The following is a 19,425-nucleotide window of genomic DNA, read 5'->3' as shown; positions in this document are numbered from 1 at the left end:
TATATATATATATATATATAGAGAGAGAGAGAGAGAGAGAGAGAGAGAGAGAATAGAAATTTAAATATCAATAATTAATCATAATTAAATATGAGTAAGATATAGCCAACAACATCTAACCTTTATTACACTACGTGGGATCAACTATATAAAAAAAATTTCTCTAATATGTCTATCAAAAATCAGATTCTCTTTTAAATATAATAAAAAAAACATTTAATAATGCTTTCTAACTAAGTCTTTTTGAGTCTACTTCCATCTTTCTTAACATAAGCTAGATCTAATGCATCCATTCTCCTAACTGTGTCATCTGAAGGCTGACGTTTTATGTGATATAGCCATCCATTAGATCAATATGTATAAAATTGTAAGTTTTTGTCTATTGATCATATTTTCTGTGCTCTTTATTTTCACTCTTTATACATAGTTTCATCAATTAGATGAATATGTACACATAAAATAACACAGCAGTGCAAACTCAAGCCAATGGAGGCAAAGGCCCTAATGTTGGATAGGGCATTCACCTTTGACTTTAAAATATTTTCATGAACTTATATTTTATGTAGATGTATAATACCAATAATAATTTTTATTTTTTTTTTACAATAAGAATTTTATAGTTATATGTATGTGCCTCAGCTATCCCAAACATATATTAAGAAGGAAAAAAAAACTTTAAAAAATAAATTAGCTTGGGAAATTTGATTTTTGATAATATAATTGGAATTATATTTTATTTAGGGTGCCTTTTTCAATACGAAAAAAAAAACTTTAAAAAATAAATTAGCTTAGGAAATTTGATTTTTGATAATATAATTGGACTTATATTTTATTTGGGATGCCTTTTTTAATACTTTTTAAATTAAAATTTTAGTGATTTTTTTTTTAATTAAAAAACTTGTATTGAGAAGGTGTTTAAGAACTGTCCAAAATAAGAGAAATTATTCTGAATGAAGTACGAACATGAAGAACGGTCCATACAGTATGTGCAAAAAGTTGATACATGTTATAAATAAATTTTACAATCACATATCTAAGTGGTACTTCCCATTCCACGGAGAATAATTTCCCCCCAAATAAGCTTTTTGACTTAAGCCATACATGAAGCGCTAATAGAAACAGTAAAAAAATAAAGTGAGATTTATGTACATATCATCTTATAATACTATATTTATATATTTAATATCTAAAACTTTAATATTACATACATGCCACTATAGTTCATATATTATTATCCATCGAGGTTGGTAGGGGAAAGCCGCTATCCTCCATGGCTAATCATATCTATAACTCCATCTGCTCTTCCATCGGCCTGCTTGTGTCGAGTGTAAAGGCCTACGACCTTTTTGTCCTATGGGATAGTGTGATCGTACCCTTCGCATTCGAACCACACGAGCGGAATCCTTTCGGAGACCCACAAACACGCCAAACAAAATGGCGTATTTAGAATACACGCAAAACTATGACGTATTTTGAATGCGCTAATTATGTTAGCGAATTTACTTCTTTTTAAATTATTAACTAAATCTTCTCTTTTTGTTAATTATTATTATTAGCATGCTCCTCCGTAAAACTAAACACTCAGGCCTGTTATTGCCCGTTCAGCTTTGGTGGGGCCTTGCTGTCCTATCGTGAATTTCTATAACTGAACGCGGCTGTCGCCTGTCGCTCCACGTGGCTCACCAAAAACACGTGTCAGTGTTGGAAGCCTCACAGGCTTAAGCGTGGATCATATAATCCCAAATCACTTCCCTATGTCAATCATCTTCTCCGACGAGCAATTCGAGTTCAAAGAGAGAAAAAAATGGAAGAACAGAGGCGCGGAGAATCAATTCACCCTTCTAAAATCTCTGATCTGAAGCCCCTAACACACGAGGCCTACGGCGGCGGGATGTACGGCAAGGACGACGTCAAAGACGGCAGTGGTGGCGAGCTGGAGCAGAGGAGGAAGCCGCCGGCGAGCGAGACGCAGAGTGCCGATGGGATTTCGGAGCCGTCGACGGAACCGAAGCACAAGCCTCCTCCTTCCACCGGCGATCGTGATCTCGACATCACTGGCCTGTCTTACATCCAATAGGCAGCTGGAAGGAACTCTTTCCTCATAGAATCCTACTTTAGGAATAAACCAATCTTTTAATTTTGTATTGAGATCAATATTATATTTGCAATTTTGTTAGTCAAACAGATCTCATTGCAAATTTAATGGAACGGAATTTTTCCTCCTATATAAATAAGATTCTATAAGGAATTTCTTACAGAGCATAGATCTGTCCCATTAAGCTCATTGATCCTTGTATTAACTCTCTCTCTCTCTCTCTCTCTCTCTCTCTCTCTCTCTCTCTCTCTTCTCTCTTCTCTTTTGCTATTTTCTTGAGTTAGGTGATCTTTTATTTAGTTAACGTTGTTTAATTGAAGACCTAATTGAGGATTAATTATTTTATGTGGATGCAGAACGTTGGAGATCAGTCAGAATATGTCACGTTACTTCTTGTTTGGAGCCGCAGCTTGATATTTTGCTGACGTGGCACATTCTTGTTGGTCTCCCGACAACGTTCTGCTTCCCGCATGAAATAATTTCTCTTTAGTGTCTTATAAATACTTTAAAGGCTTAGGATTAGGGGATTTCACGCCTTAATTGTTGCTATTAGGGTTTTTAATGGAAGAGAGATCAAATAAAGTATATTAAAAGAAAGGTTGTTGATTTCTCTTATAAAATAATAATCTTCCTAATTATACCTCTTGTGCTTAAGGTTTGACATTCTTCGGTTTACAGTAGCGGCGACTATCCAACCGAACTGCAAATCAAATTTTATTTTCGAGTTTTGAACAGTGTGACGTCAATATTGAAGTCGCAATACAATGGAGAGAAAACACAAAATGAGTTTTTGTTTGGGTTCGGGTGGCCAGACGAACAGCAACTGTAAACAGGCGATAGGCGAATGACATTCTGTTCACTGTGTATTTATCTGAAATCTCGTTGATCAACATATAAGTTTCTGTATATTTTCATATCAACTTATGTTTATAAAGCAAAGAACTATATGATTTACTCTGCTACAAACTTTATTTTAGACTTAGGGTTCGTTTGGGACGGCTTTTTTATTGCTTTCTAAAACGGAGTTTTAGTATAAATTTTTTTATTTTTGTACTAAAACTCCGTTTTAGAAAGCAATAAAAAAGTTCTCTTCTGTTTCTTCTCTTTTGCTATTTTCTTGAGTTAGGTGATCTTTTATTTAGTTAGCGTTGTTTAATTGAAGACCTGATTGAGGATTAATTATTATATGGGGATGCGAACACACGAGATCAATCAGAATGTGTCACGTCACCTCTTGTTTGGTACCGCGGCTCGATATTTTGCTGACGTGACACATTCTTGTTGATCTCTGGACAACGTTCTACGTCCCACACCCCACACGGAATAATTTCTCTTGAGTGTCTTATAAATACTTTAAAGGCTTAGGATTAGGGGATTTCACCCTTAATTGTTGCTATTAGGGTTTTTAATGGAAGAGATCAAATAAAGTATATTAAAAGAAAGGCTGTGGATTTTTATTATAAAATAATAATCTTCCTAATTATACCTTATACCTCTTGTGCTTAAGGTTTGACATTCTTTGGTTTACAGTAGCGGCGACTGTCCAACCGAACTGCAAATCAAATTTTATTTTCGAGTTTTGAAGAGTGTGACGTCAATATTGAAGTCGCACTACAATGAAGAGAAAACACAAAATGAGTTTTTGTTTGGATTCGGGTGGAGACTAATAGCAACTGTAAACAGGCGATAGACGAATGACATTCGGTTCACTGCGTATTTTTCTGAAATCTCGTTGATCAACAGATAAATTTCTTTATATTTTCATATCAACTTATGTTTATAAAGCAAAGAACTATATGAATTTCTCTGCTACCAACTTTATTTTAGATTTACAGTTGAGTAAGAGGAGCATGGCTTGCTTTAGACTTTATTTTAACGCTGCACAACGTTTTCTAAGCACAAGAGGTTTTTTTAATGGCAGCATTAATTAATTTTAGCCTTTAACCAAGTTAGAGAACGTTTAGGGAGTTGATGGATTCAAATTGGTCCATGAATGGGCGAATTATTACGTCCGGTCACCGGACGTCCAGACGCGCCACGTCACCCGAATACACTGGGTCCCGGTGTATTTTGATGATGTGGCGCGTCTTGATAGGTTTCCGGACGAATCCGGACACCGGACGTATTAATTTGCCCCATGAATGACACCTAAATTTAATGGTAGAATATATGTGAGTGAAAGCCAGCAAATTAGATTAGGTTTGAGTGATTATGAATAGTAAGAAAAAACAAAAACAAAAAAACAAAAAACTCTGGAATCATCTATATTTGTCCCCCAACAAATAGTAAGAGGGCTTAAATACAAAAAAAAAAAGTTTTTTTTTCACTCTTTATTTATAAAACTTAGAGAGCTAAATGGGAGTGGAATCATGAAGTATTTTGGGTGCACTATCAGAAAAATAGGATTATCGCAACACAATTTTTGACTTGTCCCGGCAGTTATAACTGCCATATTTTACTTTGCAGCAGTTCTAAAACCATTGCACCCGCGCTATAATTGCAATGCGCAGCGACGACATTTCGTAGTGGTTTTCGAATCGTTGGGGTAGATTTAAGGATATGCTAGTTTTAGCAATAGTTATAACCTCCATCAAATTCAAAACCTAAACTGATTTTCAGGATGGTAGCGGTTTTCACCGCTACAATTCTGGCGGTTTTAATCGCCACAATTTTGGGTGTTTGTGGCAGTTAAAACTGTCACAATTGTACAGAATTAAAAAAAAAAAAAAAACCATTTTTATTACTATATGTATATCCCCTAGGCGTCGGTTTAGTCACCAAGGGATATTTCTGATTGTCCCAAAGGCAGTGCTAAGGGCATCAGGAAAACTTTTGGACATGTTGCAAGAAGCATTGATGCAATGATGGCAGGAAGTAGGTAGCCATATGACTTAAAAACCTTATCATTAGCATTAATTATATACCTTATGATTTATTTACTAATGATGATAATAATTTTTTTATATTGTCATCTAACAATTTACAAAATGATTTTCCAGGTGCTTTAAAAGTTTTTATGTTGAAAATTTTATAGTTTGAAAAAAAAAAACACACATAAGTTTGAAAAAAAAAAAAAAAAACACAAATAGTAAATAAAAAAAAATTAAAAATTTTTGTGCTGAAAACTTTATGGCTATAGAGATAATTTTACATTATAGCCTTATATGATTATAAAAACACTTAGGCTTCGTTTGGGACGGCTTTCTTACTGTTTCTTAAAGCAGCTTTCTAGTACATAAATTTTAATACTTAAACTAGAAAGTTGCTTTAAGAGGAAGTAAGAAAGTTGTTCCAAACGAAGCCTTAGGTAATCTCAATTGGACCGCTCTACGCACGTATACAATCTGCCAGCACTTTAGGCACGTATGACTCTAAACGTGACTATTTCAGGGTATAGCGAAACAAAATCAATAATAATATATTATAAGAAATAGTAAAACTATGAACTATAAATAGTGGAGAATGAAAAGTAGGAAAACTCATCTATTGTGTTTAGCATGCCTATATATTTTTTTTAGTCCTCTCAAAATTTTCACAAACCCTTCTTTAACAAATGCAAGGCGAAGAATCACCTCTCCTTTATGATGTAAAGAATCATCTTACACTTCCACTCAAAACAAGAAATGCAATATTTTTTTCTATGTATTATGATAGATCTTAATCCAACTGTAATGATCCTAATACACCAACCAAAGTAGATCCTCGTCCAGCTTTAAGGATAATCATTCAAGTTATTGTCATTTTCTTCAAGCTAATGTGCAAGCATTCAGAAAAAAAAAAAGCACCCTAGGTTAGGGGACAAACAAGGCAGAGAGATCCGGAAGAGCTGGACACGAGCGAATGTTCCAACTTCAGTCTTTGACGCGGATGACTCTCTCTCTGATCGAAGGCCATGGATGCACGGAAGAAATGAAAGAGCGAGATCGTTGTGCGATGGAGAAGGGGCCGGTATCGAAAGAGAAGGAGAAAGGTGATGTCGTGGCTCGCGAGAGTCCAACCAGCATAAGTAAGGTTTGGGTATAGCAGCGACTAAAACCGATTGTTTTTGCACCGGTTTAAACCTCTGCTAATAACTATTTTTATAGAATATTGTATATAGATATAGTTAAAGAGAACACAAATTATGAAAAAGATCAAGAGACTGAAACAAAAGGAGAAAACTCAAAAAGTCAAAACAACCTTATTTCAAAGCTAATTATAAAAAAAAAAGAAAAAATGAAAAATATGGCTACATTAAACCTCCCACTTGAAGCATATGATAATGTTTTCTAAGGTTTTGTTTAGGATAATTTTTTTACTGCTTTTCAAAGCTATTTTTCAGTATAAAAACTTCTTAAAAGCAAAGAAAAAATAATGATTTAAAGCAATCCCAAATAAAACGGGAATAAGATTATAAACTACTAAAACATGACTGTTTGGGAAGAACAATCGCGTTTTTGAAAGTTTTTTTTTTCTTGTTGTTATTAGCCATTTACAAATTAAAAGAAAAAAAATTAAAAAAATGAGCAAACTTTAATATGGTTAAAAATACTATGATTAAAATTATACATGAGTAAAAAATTTTATTTGGCAAAAAAATGTCACAAAATATATAATTAGGATTGTTAGTTAACACCGTGAAATAATTTCTTTTTCAAATAATGACTAAATGTATAATTTTATCACAATTTAAAATAAAAAAGTGATTTAATTATAACATTTAGGTTCTATTTGGAACAATGGGCAATGATGTGGTTGGGGTCGTTTCCTTGGTGGCTTGGCTCCTGGCAACCTTTGGTGGTGTCTCTTGCTAGGTCGGGTTGGCTGCTTCGTGTTCTCATTCACCAAATTGGATGGTCTGAGTTTGGCGTTGGGGAAGCTGGAAGCCTCGGACAATTACTGAGCCTTGGAGATTTCTTCTCCTTTATATTTTCTCAATGTATTTTCTTTTGCTTTTTGGCTTTATGCTCTTTGCATCTTGTACTTTGTTTTATTGGTTTAATATATTTTGGTTATTTAAAAAATTTTGTGATTTAAAAAAATAAGGTTCTATTTGGAACAACTTTTAAGCTGCTTTCGTGGTTGGAAAAGCAATTAGTTAAAAAATAATGTGTTTGAAAGACCATTTTTCCACTGTTTTTTTTTTTAAAGATATTTTTTGAAAAAATATTTATAAAATTGTGTTTGAGGTTTCATTTGAGACAATTTTTTTTACTGTTTTTTAAAGTAATTTTGTAGTTTAAATTTTTTTTTTTTTTAAACAGCAAAAAAAAATCTGTATTCAAAAACTCTCCCAAATGAAACGTGAGAATAGAGCTTTTAATACGAAAATAAAAAAAGCTTAATGAGTCAACCCAAGTAATACTTTAATCTCAATTACAATTTTACTTTATTAGAGCTTAAATTCATAATAATTCTAAATATTGTATATCTTATTCAAAGGTTATTTTGGCTTGTGGAAATGAATTGATAAATTAATAATTGTTGCGGGCTAGAATATACGCGGCAATAGAGTTTGCAAATTTTACGTCTGAGTGTTGTACGAATCTTCAGCACACAAACAGGAGATAAAAGAAAGTGAACACTAGGATTTTTACGTAGAAAAGTCGAAAGAGGGAAAAAATCACGGGGCCACACCCAGTTGAAATAATTCTACTAGTGTTTGTTTGAAGTACAGAGGCTGATTCGTCTCACAAGTCAGGACGATCAGTTTCTTCTAAATTGAAACAAAGTTACAAAGTTCTACAAAATTCCGGCGTCTCCCAAAAATCCGGCAGAGTTCCGGCGTATTCAGGCGGCGGAATGAACTCCGGCGGTGGTCGATGAGGAGATGATTCTCCTTTCCCCTTCTCTTCCTCTTTTCTTCTTCTTCTCTCTTCTTGCTTGAGTCCCCTCTTATGAAGAATGAGGGCTCTATTTATAATTTTTCTAGAGTGGCATAGCCCGTAAATATGTGTGAGATTAGGGGCAAATTGGGAGTGGTTTGAATGGACGGCCGATATTGAATCCCTTGATTGTGCACCGTTCATCAGACATTTGAAGGCCTTAGTGATGTTGAAATTCGGTGATCTTGGGCTCGTTGGATTCGTCTCGTTGAGCCATTCAATTCGAGTATAAGCTCCTTAAAATCGGAGACCGTTTGGTAACTCAAGTTGTGATTCGAACCTTCCAACATCACTTCGAGTCTTTGATTCAGACTCATTTGGACTCGGATTGAGTTGAATTTGGTGTCGTTGGGTTCGTATTTCCAAGATGCTCAGTTTGATTGTAAGCTCGCTGAAATCGGAGTTCAGGTGCTCCCGGATTTAATTTTTGAAGTTTTCTGGTTGGTTTTTGCCTCGCGATTCGTGCCCGATCAAGATGATTTCATGACGACGTATCAACAATATATAATACTTATTTTAGCATAAATTTAATGGGAATAAAATATATATATCATAACTAAATTTAAATCTGTATATTTTGATCTTTTTCTTTTCATTTAATTGATAAAATTCTTAGAAATATGCTAAGTTCCTGTGATTATAAACAAAAACATTTTAATATCTTTCGCTAGAGAAAAAAAAAAAAAGCTAGTGGTGGAAGCAGTCATTTTCACCCTTTATTTAAAGGGAATCATAAAAAGAGAAAAAACAAAGTTTCATCATCATAATCTCTATTGGTTAATCATGCTCTTACTAAAGATTAAAAATCATTTTTAAATATTATCTTCTCTACATGATCAACTTGGTCATTGTCCTGATAAGAAGAGAAGAGAGATCAACACAACAAGTTAGAAGAACTTCAAAGGTCAATGGCTTGCAAATGGGTCAATCAATTTTAATTAGGCATCAAACAAATAGGTTGATAGAAAATGCATGTATGATGTTGGGTGATGATGGGTCTGTCATCTTGATCGTTTTCTTTATGCAGGACGGTAGATAGATAAGTTATCGGCCTCCGAAGTTATCATCTTACGAATACAAATGTTAGATGTTTAGGGATACAAATGTTAGATGTTGGTCAATGATATATGATGAAATAACGATAAAAAAGGAACACAGCAAATCGACGATGGTGGATGCAACTCTTACATACTAGTCAATCTCTCATCTATCTAAAATAAAGTTAGACTTCGTTTGGGACAACATTTTGGCTAATGCTTTTTATTGTTTTCAAAAAAATTGAATACTAAAAGGGGCCAAATTTTAGAAGGAAGCACACTATTTGCTAAAATTTGTTTTAAGGAGTACATTTTTAAAAAATCTAAAAAGGAGCAAAGTGAATACGCCAAATGATTTGGCCTATTCAAAATATACCAAAATGATTTGGTGTATTCAGTTTAAACTAAAAAAAATCAAGTGACATGGGGAGAGAGAATATGGCCTACTAAAAGGCTACTTTAGAAAACAATAAGAAAGTTGTTCCAAACGAAGCCTAGGCTTCATTTGGGACGGCTTTCGTGCTGCTTCTTAATGCAGCTTTTTAATATAAATTTTTAAATTTTTATACTAGAAAGTTGTTTTAAGAATTAGTAAAAATGCTGTCACAAACAATGTCTTAGGCTTCGTTTGGGACAACTTTCGTGTTGCTTTCTAAAACGGATTTATAATATAAAAAAGATCAAATTTAAAAAATTTTGTAATAGAAAATTATTTTTAGAAAGCAAGAAGAAAATCATGCATCCCAAAAAAAATCTTAATCTTTAATTATTCTTGAAAGTTTTACATACTGAAAATGAAATTCAGATGATCACAAAGTTAATTTTCTGAATTTAAAGTCAAATATCTGCATGCTTTCATATCTAAAAATATGACAATAATTAAAAAAAAAACATAAAGAAATACAAAAAAAATTTGGTATCTCGGTGTTTTAGACTTGCAAGAACAAAATTGCACTGTTAAATCGATGAAATTAAGAAAAAAAAAATAGTGACCAAAATAGCAATGCCACATATTTGATATTTCATATTTAAAGCTATTGCATGCGCTAAAAAAAAAAGTCTAATGTGACTTATTTTTTAATAGAAAATATAAAAGTTTCGTCCCATTTTTCACTTCATCTTTGTATTTATCTTTCTGAAACTCTTCTCTGTATCGATCATTACTAATACAAAAAACAAGCATTTTGATCAAATTAATCCCTTTCCAACATTAGAATTAATAGTTTCCTCCGTCAATTTCATCGCTTTATTTACAGTATGTATATGTTTGAGAATTCTGATAGAAGTTCTGATTTTTTTTTAATAGAAGTTTTGATTGTTTTTTTCTTTTAGGTTATAATAGGTTTGCTATCTACCTCTGATAAATTCTTTTATTCTTATGTATATGATATTCTTACGTTTGAAATTATTTTTTTTTCTGATTTTTAAAACAGCTTTTTAGTATAAACATTTTAATTTTTGTACTAAAAAATTGCTTTATGAAGCATTAAGAACTTTCTTACTATATTTTTCAAATTGAATCATAATTTATATTTGGCCAATGCTTTTTCGTTGCTTTCAAAAAATTTTTGTGATAGAAAGTTGCTTTCTATTGTTATGGAAAGATTTTATTGATTTTATTGGCTATCCAATTATGTTATTACATCATTAATTAGGTTATCCAATTATGCCATTGATTCGGAGATCTAATTATGACATGGATTATATTTTCCTTACTAATTTTTATTTCAAATCTATATATGAGATTTGAGGGCTGCTATAATGGGAGGAAGAGTGTAATTGTAACATTTTTTCTCCATAATAATGAAACCATTTCCTCCTCGTGCATGTAAGCATTTCTTCGTCAAATCATGTAAATCGCATCGTGTTCATTGAGTTTGGTTGTGTGATTAATATATTTCATTGTTTATGTGCACAACATCTACAACATTTTTTAAAAATTTTATTTTCTTCGCAACAACTTTATAAATAATTTTATATAGAACTGCAACCATCCCAAATGGGACAGAATCACTCTTCTATTATTAGGTCCGGTGACCGGACGTAGCTCTACGTCCGGTCACCACTGAGTTGCCCGGTATTTGCTCGGTATTGCTTGTCAATAACGAGAAATACCGCTCTGTGAAGACCAATACCGAGTAATACCGAGCAATACCAAGTTTTTATAGAAAAAACTCGGTATTGCTCGGTGTTACTCGGTATTACTCGGTACTGCTCGGTATTTGTTTTTACATAATGGTATTTCTCGTTATTGCCGAGCAAAATTGTCAAAAACGTGGTTTTGTGCCTGCTATGTGGAGCGATTTAGTGCCGGCCGAACGTAGCTCTACGTCCTTTCACCGGACCAAATAAAAGTTTTCGTTTGGGACGGCTTTCTTACTACTTCTTAAAGCAGCTTTCTAATAGAAAAATTAAAATTTTTGTACTAAAAAATTGTTTTAAAAAGTAATAAGAAAACTGTCTCAAACGAAGCCTAAGAGTCTAACTGACCAAATGATGTGCTAAACAAACAAGTGACATCTCCCAAGGAGATGCGAAAAAAGTAGTCAACATTTTGACAAGTTGAAATATTCTGTAACTCAGTAAGGAAGAAGAAGGCCATCAAACTATTACAGATTGGTCAGATCAAACCCGATGCACATTAACATAATCCATTATATTTTGAATTGGCAAAGGATTTGAGCTAATCTACCCCACCTATCTACCTGTCAGACCCATTCTGGCCCAGACACTTAAAAGTAGGGGTGTCTTTTTTTTTAACTGTTTAAGTGAATTAAGGCTTTGTTTAGGACAACTTTTGTAATGATTTTAAACCAGTTTTTTAGTAAAAAATTTCACAAAAAATTTTTGTATTAAAAAAATGTTTTAGAAAGCAAGAAGAAAGATGTCTCAAACTAAGCCTAAGTCAAATTTATACAGATATAACATATGTGAGACTAAAATTCAAACCTCTTACTTATAGTCAAAACTTTCAACTAATAATAAGTTGCTCTGTTGGCTATGTTAGACTAGTTAGACTAGGTGGAATATTAATATTTTCTAAAAATATCACATGTAAGCAATAACTTTTACAACTACAGCTGGGGCCTGAGCATGTGGGCAAATTATTGGGTCAGGTGACCGAACGCAGAGATAGGTCCGGATATTAATAAAATATTATTTTTAAATTTAGCGCAAGTAAAGCGCAGGTAAAACACAACTAAAGCGCAGGTAAAGCGTAACTAAAGCGCAAGTCAAAAAGCGCAGGTAAAGCACAAGTAAAGCGCAACAAAAGCACAAGTCAAAAGCGCAAGGTGACGCGGCAAATTTTTATTGGATGTCCGAACTTATTTTTCGCCTCCGGTCACCTGACCCAATAATTTGCCTAGCACGTGAGAAGCATTTCCTGTCTAGCTATATCTGGTTCCATTTTTGTCTACCTCTCATGCATAGGGTGAGGCAGGCCAGCTTTTAAGTTGGCTCGAGTTCAGCTAGGTAAATGATTTGTAAGTTAAACTTGGTGTGCTAGCGAGTTAAGCTCGAGGAGTCGACTCGAGGTAGACTCAACTCAAATCATTAGCTCACGGGTTGACTTGCTTTAAAATTTTTAATGTAACATACACTTAAAATATATTAGAATTTACGAGCTCAAGAATAAATTAAAAAAAAAAAACTTTTACTATTATATCATACTTTTTTGTACAGAGTCTAATTTTGTCGATTAATCGAGATGTATTGTTGTCTCGGATCTCAATTCCGTCGTTCGAAGTCGATGAGGGGTTGCAAGGGTTCATCCGACCGAAAATTTTTCCGTACAACCATATACAACGTTTGTGGGGTTGTGTACCCGAGTGTTGCGGCATTGTATTGTTTGGTTAGAGGTAGAAAGAAAGTGAAGCATTGTGGCGCTGTCAGGCAAATTAGAGATAGAGAGTTGGACATAGCGGAACTCAAACTTGACGCCATGATGTTGCGAGGTTGGTTGGCTGGATCGTTTCCTTTGTCGTTTTTAACGAAGAGTTGCATCCCTTAGTAGTTTTAATATTTTTCTCTTTGTTTGTTCATATGAGAAGAGTGCAAGAGTGAACTGAAATAAAGAGAGTAAGAGATAAGAGAGATGTACTATTTCTCTCAATTTTTATAGTGAATTTCTTGGTGTAATGACTCCGTAGTTTTTCCTAGATTTCAAATTTTTTCACATTAAATTCTGATGTTCTTTCTTTACATTGCATTTTCTCTTTTTGGTTTGTATTCGCTGAGTGGTTTTTACTTCCCCAACATTATTATCAAGTTCTATACTATTTTTTATTATATAGTTAATCAAAAATATGTTTTTAGATATCATGCATGATGCAATTTTGTTCAGAATTTGCCTTAAAATCATTATACTAATCTTATTATTTTAAAATAAATTTAGCAATTTTCAGGCATATTGTAATACAAAATTATAGCGTAAAACTTATATTTCATTACGTATATGAATATTACAATGCATGGGCAGGGACTTCTGAAGGTGAACAAAGATGGTGAAGTAAATGTACTAACAGACGAGGCTGAGGGGAAGAAATTCAAGCTAACTGATGGTGTCGACGTCTCATCTAAAGGCATCATATACTTTACAGATGCCTCATATAAATATAGCCTCGATATGCATTTACTTGACAGTTTAGAAGGCCGTCCATATGGAAGATTGCTCAGCTTTGATCCTTCTTCTAATCAAACAACTGTTCTTTTGAGAGATCTTTACTTCGCCAATGGCGTCTCTCTTTCTCCTGATCAGCAATCCCTCATTTTCTGTGAGACTCCACTGTGAGTATACATAGAAATTCTTGCTGATGAGCTTGCAGAAGATATAGAATTTAGCCGTTTGGTTTTGTTCATTCAGATGGAGATGCAGAAGATATCATATTGAAGGAGAGAAGAAGGGGAGAGTTGAAGAGTTCATCGAGAATTTGCCTGGTTTTCCTGATAATATTCGATACGATGGTGATGGGCATTATTTAATTGGATTACCAGTGGTAAGTTTCTATTTTTCAACGATGGCTTTCTATAATCAGATATGCTAACTGATTACTTTAGAAAAATAAAGAAAATTTATATGATATTCACAGGAGCTTTTAAAAAAAATTGTTTTCTCATAATAATTTCATAATCATCTCTTGAAAAAGTTACCATCAGTTTAAGTTTCGTTTAGGATGACTTTTTTATTGCAAAACTACTATAGAGAAAATAATTTTTTAAAATTGTTGTAGAAAGTAACTTTCTACCACACTTTTTTTTGGAAGTAGCGAGAAAATAGTGGCCATATACGTGGCCTTAGAAGAAGAAATTATTATGTGTGAACGCCGAAAACGTAGCTCTACATCCGAAAGCCAAGCAGAATGAGTCACGTTAGCAATACCGAGCTGTGGTTCTGACGAGACTCATTTTGGTTGGTCTCGAAACAGTGTTCGGCATCCGCACAAAATATTTTCTCCCTTAGAAGACAGTGTGAACCATTGTAAGAGCAACTTAGTGATATTTGGTTATTTTGCAGGGAAGGACTCTGTTCTGGGATCTATTAATGAAGTACCCCTTGCTTAGAAAGCTGAAGGTTGCTCTGGGAATGCATGTAAACTTTCCTTCATTTAAGAATTCTGGCTTGATGAGAGTAAATTTAGAGGGAAAACCTGTAGCTCTTTATAAGGATCCAGAGCTCTCCCTTATCACAGGTGGTTTTAAAATTGGGAAGCATCTTTACTTAGGCTCACTGTTTCAGAACTATCTTCTCAGGATTGATATTACTAAATTATTAGCAACGAAACCATAGTTGAAGAACTATATATGATGATATAAAAGTGGCAGAAAGCAAATTAAATTCAGGGTTTCGCTGTCTGAATGCATGGAGATTTGAATAAAGAGATCTTTTTTACCTTTTTATTAGTGATATTATGAGCTGTTGAACACATTCAAGCTTTTGATTACTCAAATCAAATTATCTTTCAGATTTTGCTTCATAATTGTTGTTTGAATATGATATTGTCTTCAACAATAATCTTTATGGTTGCATTATTATGGTTTCATTTGGGATGATTTTCTTGTTTCTTTCTAAAATTATTTTTTTACTAGAAAGCTATTTTAAAGCATTAAGAAAGCAGCCTCAAACAAAGCCTATATTAGTGATGTTTTTCTTCTTTAAGTGTATGTGTTTGACACTCCTAAGCTCCTAATATGTTTGTATTACTCTATTATAGAGATGTCTCCAAGGAATTATTTTCTACCGTTAGGTTAGCAACCCATCGATGCTTAGGGTGGTTGGTGGGCGAGCACGGTTGGGAACCCTCCATTTCAGGTTCAAATCCCCTCTACTACGGCCTTGCCTCTTCAATGGGGCAAAGTAAGTGTGGGTTCGATGCCAATGCTTGGCCTTGTCAGGTTCTGCCGAAGGATTAGTTACGCTGCCAAGGGCTCCCTTCGGAGTGGCAGTGGGTAGATACCTCAGTTCCAAAAAAAAAAACTGTTAGGTTAGCGCTGGTAATTATGTTTGAATTTAATTCAATAATCGTTTTAACTTTGATAGATCAAAATTAAATTTGATATTCTTTGTTTTGAATATGCTCACTCGAAATAGGTTTGACTTAGCTTAAAATCAACTATATCTACTCATATTTTTGTGTAGTAATGAAAACATTTATATATATTCACAAATATACTCTATACGATACATAAATAATATGTACTTATATTTAATATTTTTCATAATATTTTTTTAAAAAAATAAATTTTGAAAACATTTATATTGATAATAATTTTGGTTTTTGATTAATTTTTTTTAATAAAATTACTACATTTTATTTGAATCCTCTCAAAAGTTGACTAGGGATCAATCATTTTTACTTTGACTTAATTTTGATGTGAGCCAATTAAATTCAAAATAATTTATGATATCAATCTTAAAAAAAATCTCACTAAAAATGATGCAATTTCTTTAAAATTGATCTTAAGACCCTTGAGTTTCCATGACGAACTGCAAGAAATTATGAGAAAATTAAGCACTTCTTTTAAAATAACTAAAAAATGTAAACCATTCTTTGCATTCAATCTTTTGTTTAGAACGAATTTTTTGTTGCTTCTTAAAACAGCTTTAATAAAAAATCAAAATTTTTATATTAAAAAAGTACTTTAAGAACGAAGCAACAAAAAAACCGTTCCAAAGGTTTCGTTTGGGATTTTTTTTTTAATATTTTTAAAAGCAATTTTCTAGTATAAAAATTTTTTAACTAAAAATTTTATACTAAAAAATTGTTTTAGAAAATAATAAGAAACTTGCCCCAAAACAAAGCCTACATTGGGTTCTTTTGAAAAGGTTAGTTGTAAAAAAGAGAAAAAAAATATTCAAAATAATTTATTAAAATATTTGAAAACTATATTTTAATTCATTTTTAATGATTTAAAATACACCCGTTTGGCTGAATTTTAAATACACAACACAAGTAAAATTTTGTTTATGATCATTCTCATTGTTGTTGAAATTTAGTCTTCGTTTGTGACGGTTTTTTTACTGCTTCTTAAAGCTACTTTTTGGTACAAAAGTTTAATTTTTTGTACTGTAATGTTGCTTCAAGAAGCAGTAAAAAAGCTGTCACAAACGAAACCTTACATGAAATTTATTTAACTTTAAGCTAGCACAAAAAAAGTGATTTATCGTATTTGTTTCACACTTAATCAAGCACCTCTAAAATATTTCAAATTTATTACATTTATTTTGTATTATATTTAAAATACTTAAATTCTAAATGCTTGTAACTAAAAGCCCCTAAATAAAATATTATAATTTTTTAGTAAAATAACCATAAGAAGCTGTTTTAAGAGTTATAATGAATTGGAATTTTGATGAATATTTATAATCATTAAGCATTTTTTTATATATTCTCAAGCAAAAAGTGCAAAGAGATTGGTGGACGATTGAGGCTTCGTTTGGTTGGGTCGTGGCTTATGTAAGGGCATCTCCAACCGAACTCCAAACCGCTTGAATTGCGTCGTCTTGAGCTCCAGCTGAATGGTAAAACTTCCAATATTTGGTTGTAGGTGAACAGTGGGACACCAATATCGACGTTGCACTGTTCATCTTCGCCATTTTTTCTGTCTTTACCGAAGAAACACACAAAAGGAAGAAAGATCGTTACCTTGGCAAAAAGGTAAAATTGAGTTCGATTGGAGATGAATCACAACATTTTTAAGTTTCACGATATTTTTGAGTGAAAAATGAGATTTTTGGATGGAGATGGCCTAAAACGGAGTTTTAAGAAAAGTTGTCGGAAAAAAGGAGTTTGATAAAACTAAGTTTTAATAATGAATAGTGTTTGCGTAAAATTTTTGTAGGTGCTTACTGAAACTTGAAAGCTGATATTATTTGTTTATTTATATGATCAACTTTAACATTTTGATGACAAAAGACTAAATTGCCCATTCGACCGGTTTAGCTAAGGAAGAACTGGTGACAGCTAGGGCAAATTATTGCATCCGGTCATCAGACACGGAGATAGGTCCGGATATTAATAAAATATTATTTTAAATTAAGCGCAGGTAAAGTGCAGGTCAAAGCACGGTCAAAAGCGCAGTCAAAGCGCAACTAAAGCGCAAGTCAAAAGCGCAGGTGACGTGACAAATTTTTACTAGATGTCTGAACCTATTTTTCGCGTCCGGTGACCGGATGCAATAATTTGCCGACAGCTAGACATAAGATGTAGACGAATTATACTGACAAGAAGAGGGAGATAAGGAAAGAATTGCATAAAAGGATTCTAAACTCCAATTGCACCATGAGAGGAGATTAGTCTTCAATGATGAAAACATCTAAATATTTTATCTTCCGTACAAACATGGCGTCCAATTATTCTCTAATTCAATATATTTGATGAGAATGCACAGGAGTAAAGCCAAAGTAGAAATTATTCTATGCTGATGCCGAACGCCGTCAAGAGATCAACCGGAATGTGCCACGTCACCTCCTGCTCGGTACCCGACTCGGTACTGCTCGGTACCGTAGTTCGGTACTGCTGACATGACGCATTCTGATTGATGTTCTACATATTTCTAATTAACAGTGAAACCTGGAAGGCGTTCTGGTATCACAGAGGGGAGAAGAAGATGGGGAGCGTTTGATTCTAGAAGTTTCTGGAATGTAAGGCCGGGTAGCCAGAAAATTGATGGCGAAAGCAACATCGGCTATGATGGGTCGGAAACGGGCCTGTTCCTGGAGGCACATAGAAGCTATGACAACTAAATGGCGAAGAGCATTCTCTGGATAGCGGATAAGGAAAGAATTGCATAAGAGGTTTCAAAATATAACCGTTAGAGGGAACCTTTGAATACTTTGAAAAGCAGTGGGCCAATGCATTATTAAAACGCCAGGGTTTTGAAAAATATAACCGTTGAGTTGAATGATCATTCTGATTTTGAAAGAGCGCTCAACATCCCAACCATTCTTTTTTTCCCAGTAATCTCGAGAAGAGAAGCCAGATCGGAAATGGAGGAGTTTCTCAAAAAAGAAGAAAAGGGACCATCTAGGAGCCAATAACGTACACGAAGGTGATCCCCGCTCAATCTTCTGTCCCCCGGTCCTTCTTATCAATCTTAAGGAGATCTTAGATCTCACTTCGGTTTCTTCAGACCACCTTCGCAGATGAATAGAAAACCTCCACTTGCCGTCTCTCCCCGCCGGCTTCGGCCTCGGCGACCTCCAACCTCCCTTCCCTCTCTTCAAACCCCAACAGTGAAGGCCAGATCAAGACCTCCAGCTCAGTTCCCCACTCGTCACTCCATAGCCGGCGAGCCCCTTATCGGGAAGGATTATCCCATCATCCCCCCTGAGTTAATAGAGCTAACCAAGAAAGCCAAGGATGACTTCACCGCTGGCCATGATTCCATCGTCTGCACCAAACCTCTGTTCGAAAGAGGCAGATTCTATGAGTTATACTCTGCTCGTAGAAACGAGAGGCTTAAAAGGAAGATGATGGAGATCTCAGTGGAGAACGTTGCCCAATATCATGAAGTGGGTGTTGAGATTTCAAAGAAGAGGAGTTTGAATAAGGAAGAAACACCGAGGAAGTCATGTCCGGGGAGCTTTTCGGTGAACCGAGCAAGTAGTTTGAGGTCATCGGCCCTAAAAAGTACTTATAAGGAGAGGAAAAAAGTTTCTGTTTCGGGAATATCAGCTATGGCTTCTGTTGATGTTGGAAAGAAGATGATCACTCGATCTGCGCTGAAGAAGATGATTTGATCAAAGCGGATAATGGACTGTTGATTCAGGTTCTTGCAAGAGATTCTAGGGGGTGAAAATTGATGTTTTTCAATTTGCAACCATGTTGTAAATCCCTGAGCAATGTTCTTTGGCCTTTTTTTTTCCTTTTTTTGTGATGATATTGGATTTTATGTTTTCTTGTTTGGTATGGTAAACATTTTATCTTCA

The 19,425-nt window shown here is 34.0% G+C and overlaps 3 protein-coding genes across 3 annotated transcripts; all 3 read left to right on the top strand.

Annotated features, from left to right (window-relative positions):
- Positions 1–1,781: 1,781 nt before the first annotated feature.
- On the top strand, positions 1,782–2,264 carry LOC110103590. Its single transcript, XM_020832373.2, has one exon. The coding sequence runs from the start codon at positions 1,805–1,807 to the stop codon at positions 2,075–2,077; it is 273 nt and encodes a 90-aa protein (XP_020688032.2). The 5' UTR covers positions 1,782–1,804; the 3' UTR covers positions 2,078–2,264.
- Positions 2,265–13,440: 11,176 nt separating this feature from the next.
- On the top strand, positions 13,441–14,958 carry LOC110103582 (protein STRICTOSIDINE SYNTHASE-LIKE 7-like). Its single transcript, XM_020832359.2, has 3 exons — positions 13,441–13,784; positions 13,861–13,993; positions 14,512–14,958. Exons 1-3 carry the CDS (start codon positions 13,453–13,455, stop codon positions 14,782–14,784), a joined length of 738 nt encoding a protein of 245 aa, XP_020688018.1. The 5' UTR covers positions 13,441–13,452; the 3' UTR covers positions 14,785–14,958.
- A 3,681-nt stretch (positions 14,959–18,639) lies between these two features.
- LOC110103599 lies at positions 18,640–19,236 on the top strand. Its single transcript, XM_028692676.1, has one exon. The coding sequence runs from the start codon at positions 18,640–18,642 to the stop codon at positions 19,234–19,236; it is 597 nt and encodes a 198-aa protein (XP_028548509.1).
- Positions 19,237–19,425: the final 189 nt, after the last annotated feature.

This window comes from Dendrobium catenatum, unplaced genomic scaffold, assembly GCF_001605985.2.
Source record: "Dendrobium catenatum unplaced genomic scaffold, ASM160598v2 original_scaffold_254917, whole genome shotgun sequence".
Classification (NCBI taxonomy): Eukaryota; Viridiplantae; Streptophyta; class Magnoliopsida; order Asparagales; family Orchidaceae; genus Dendrobium; species Dendrobium catenatum.
The sequence above is the reverse complement of the archived record's forward strand: the minus strand, read 5'-3'. Positions and strand labels throughout refer to the sequence as shown.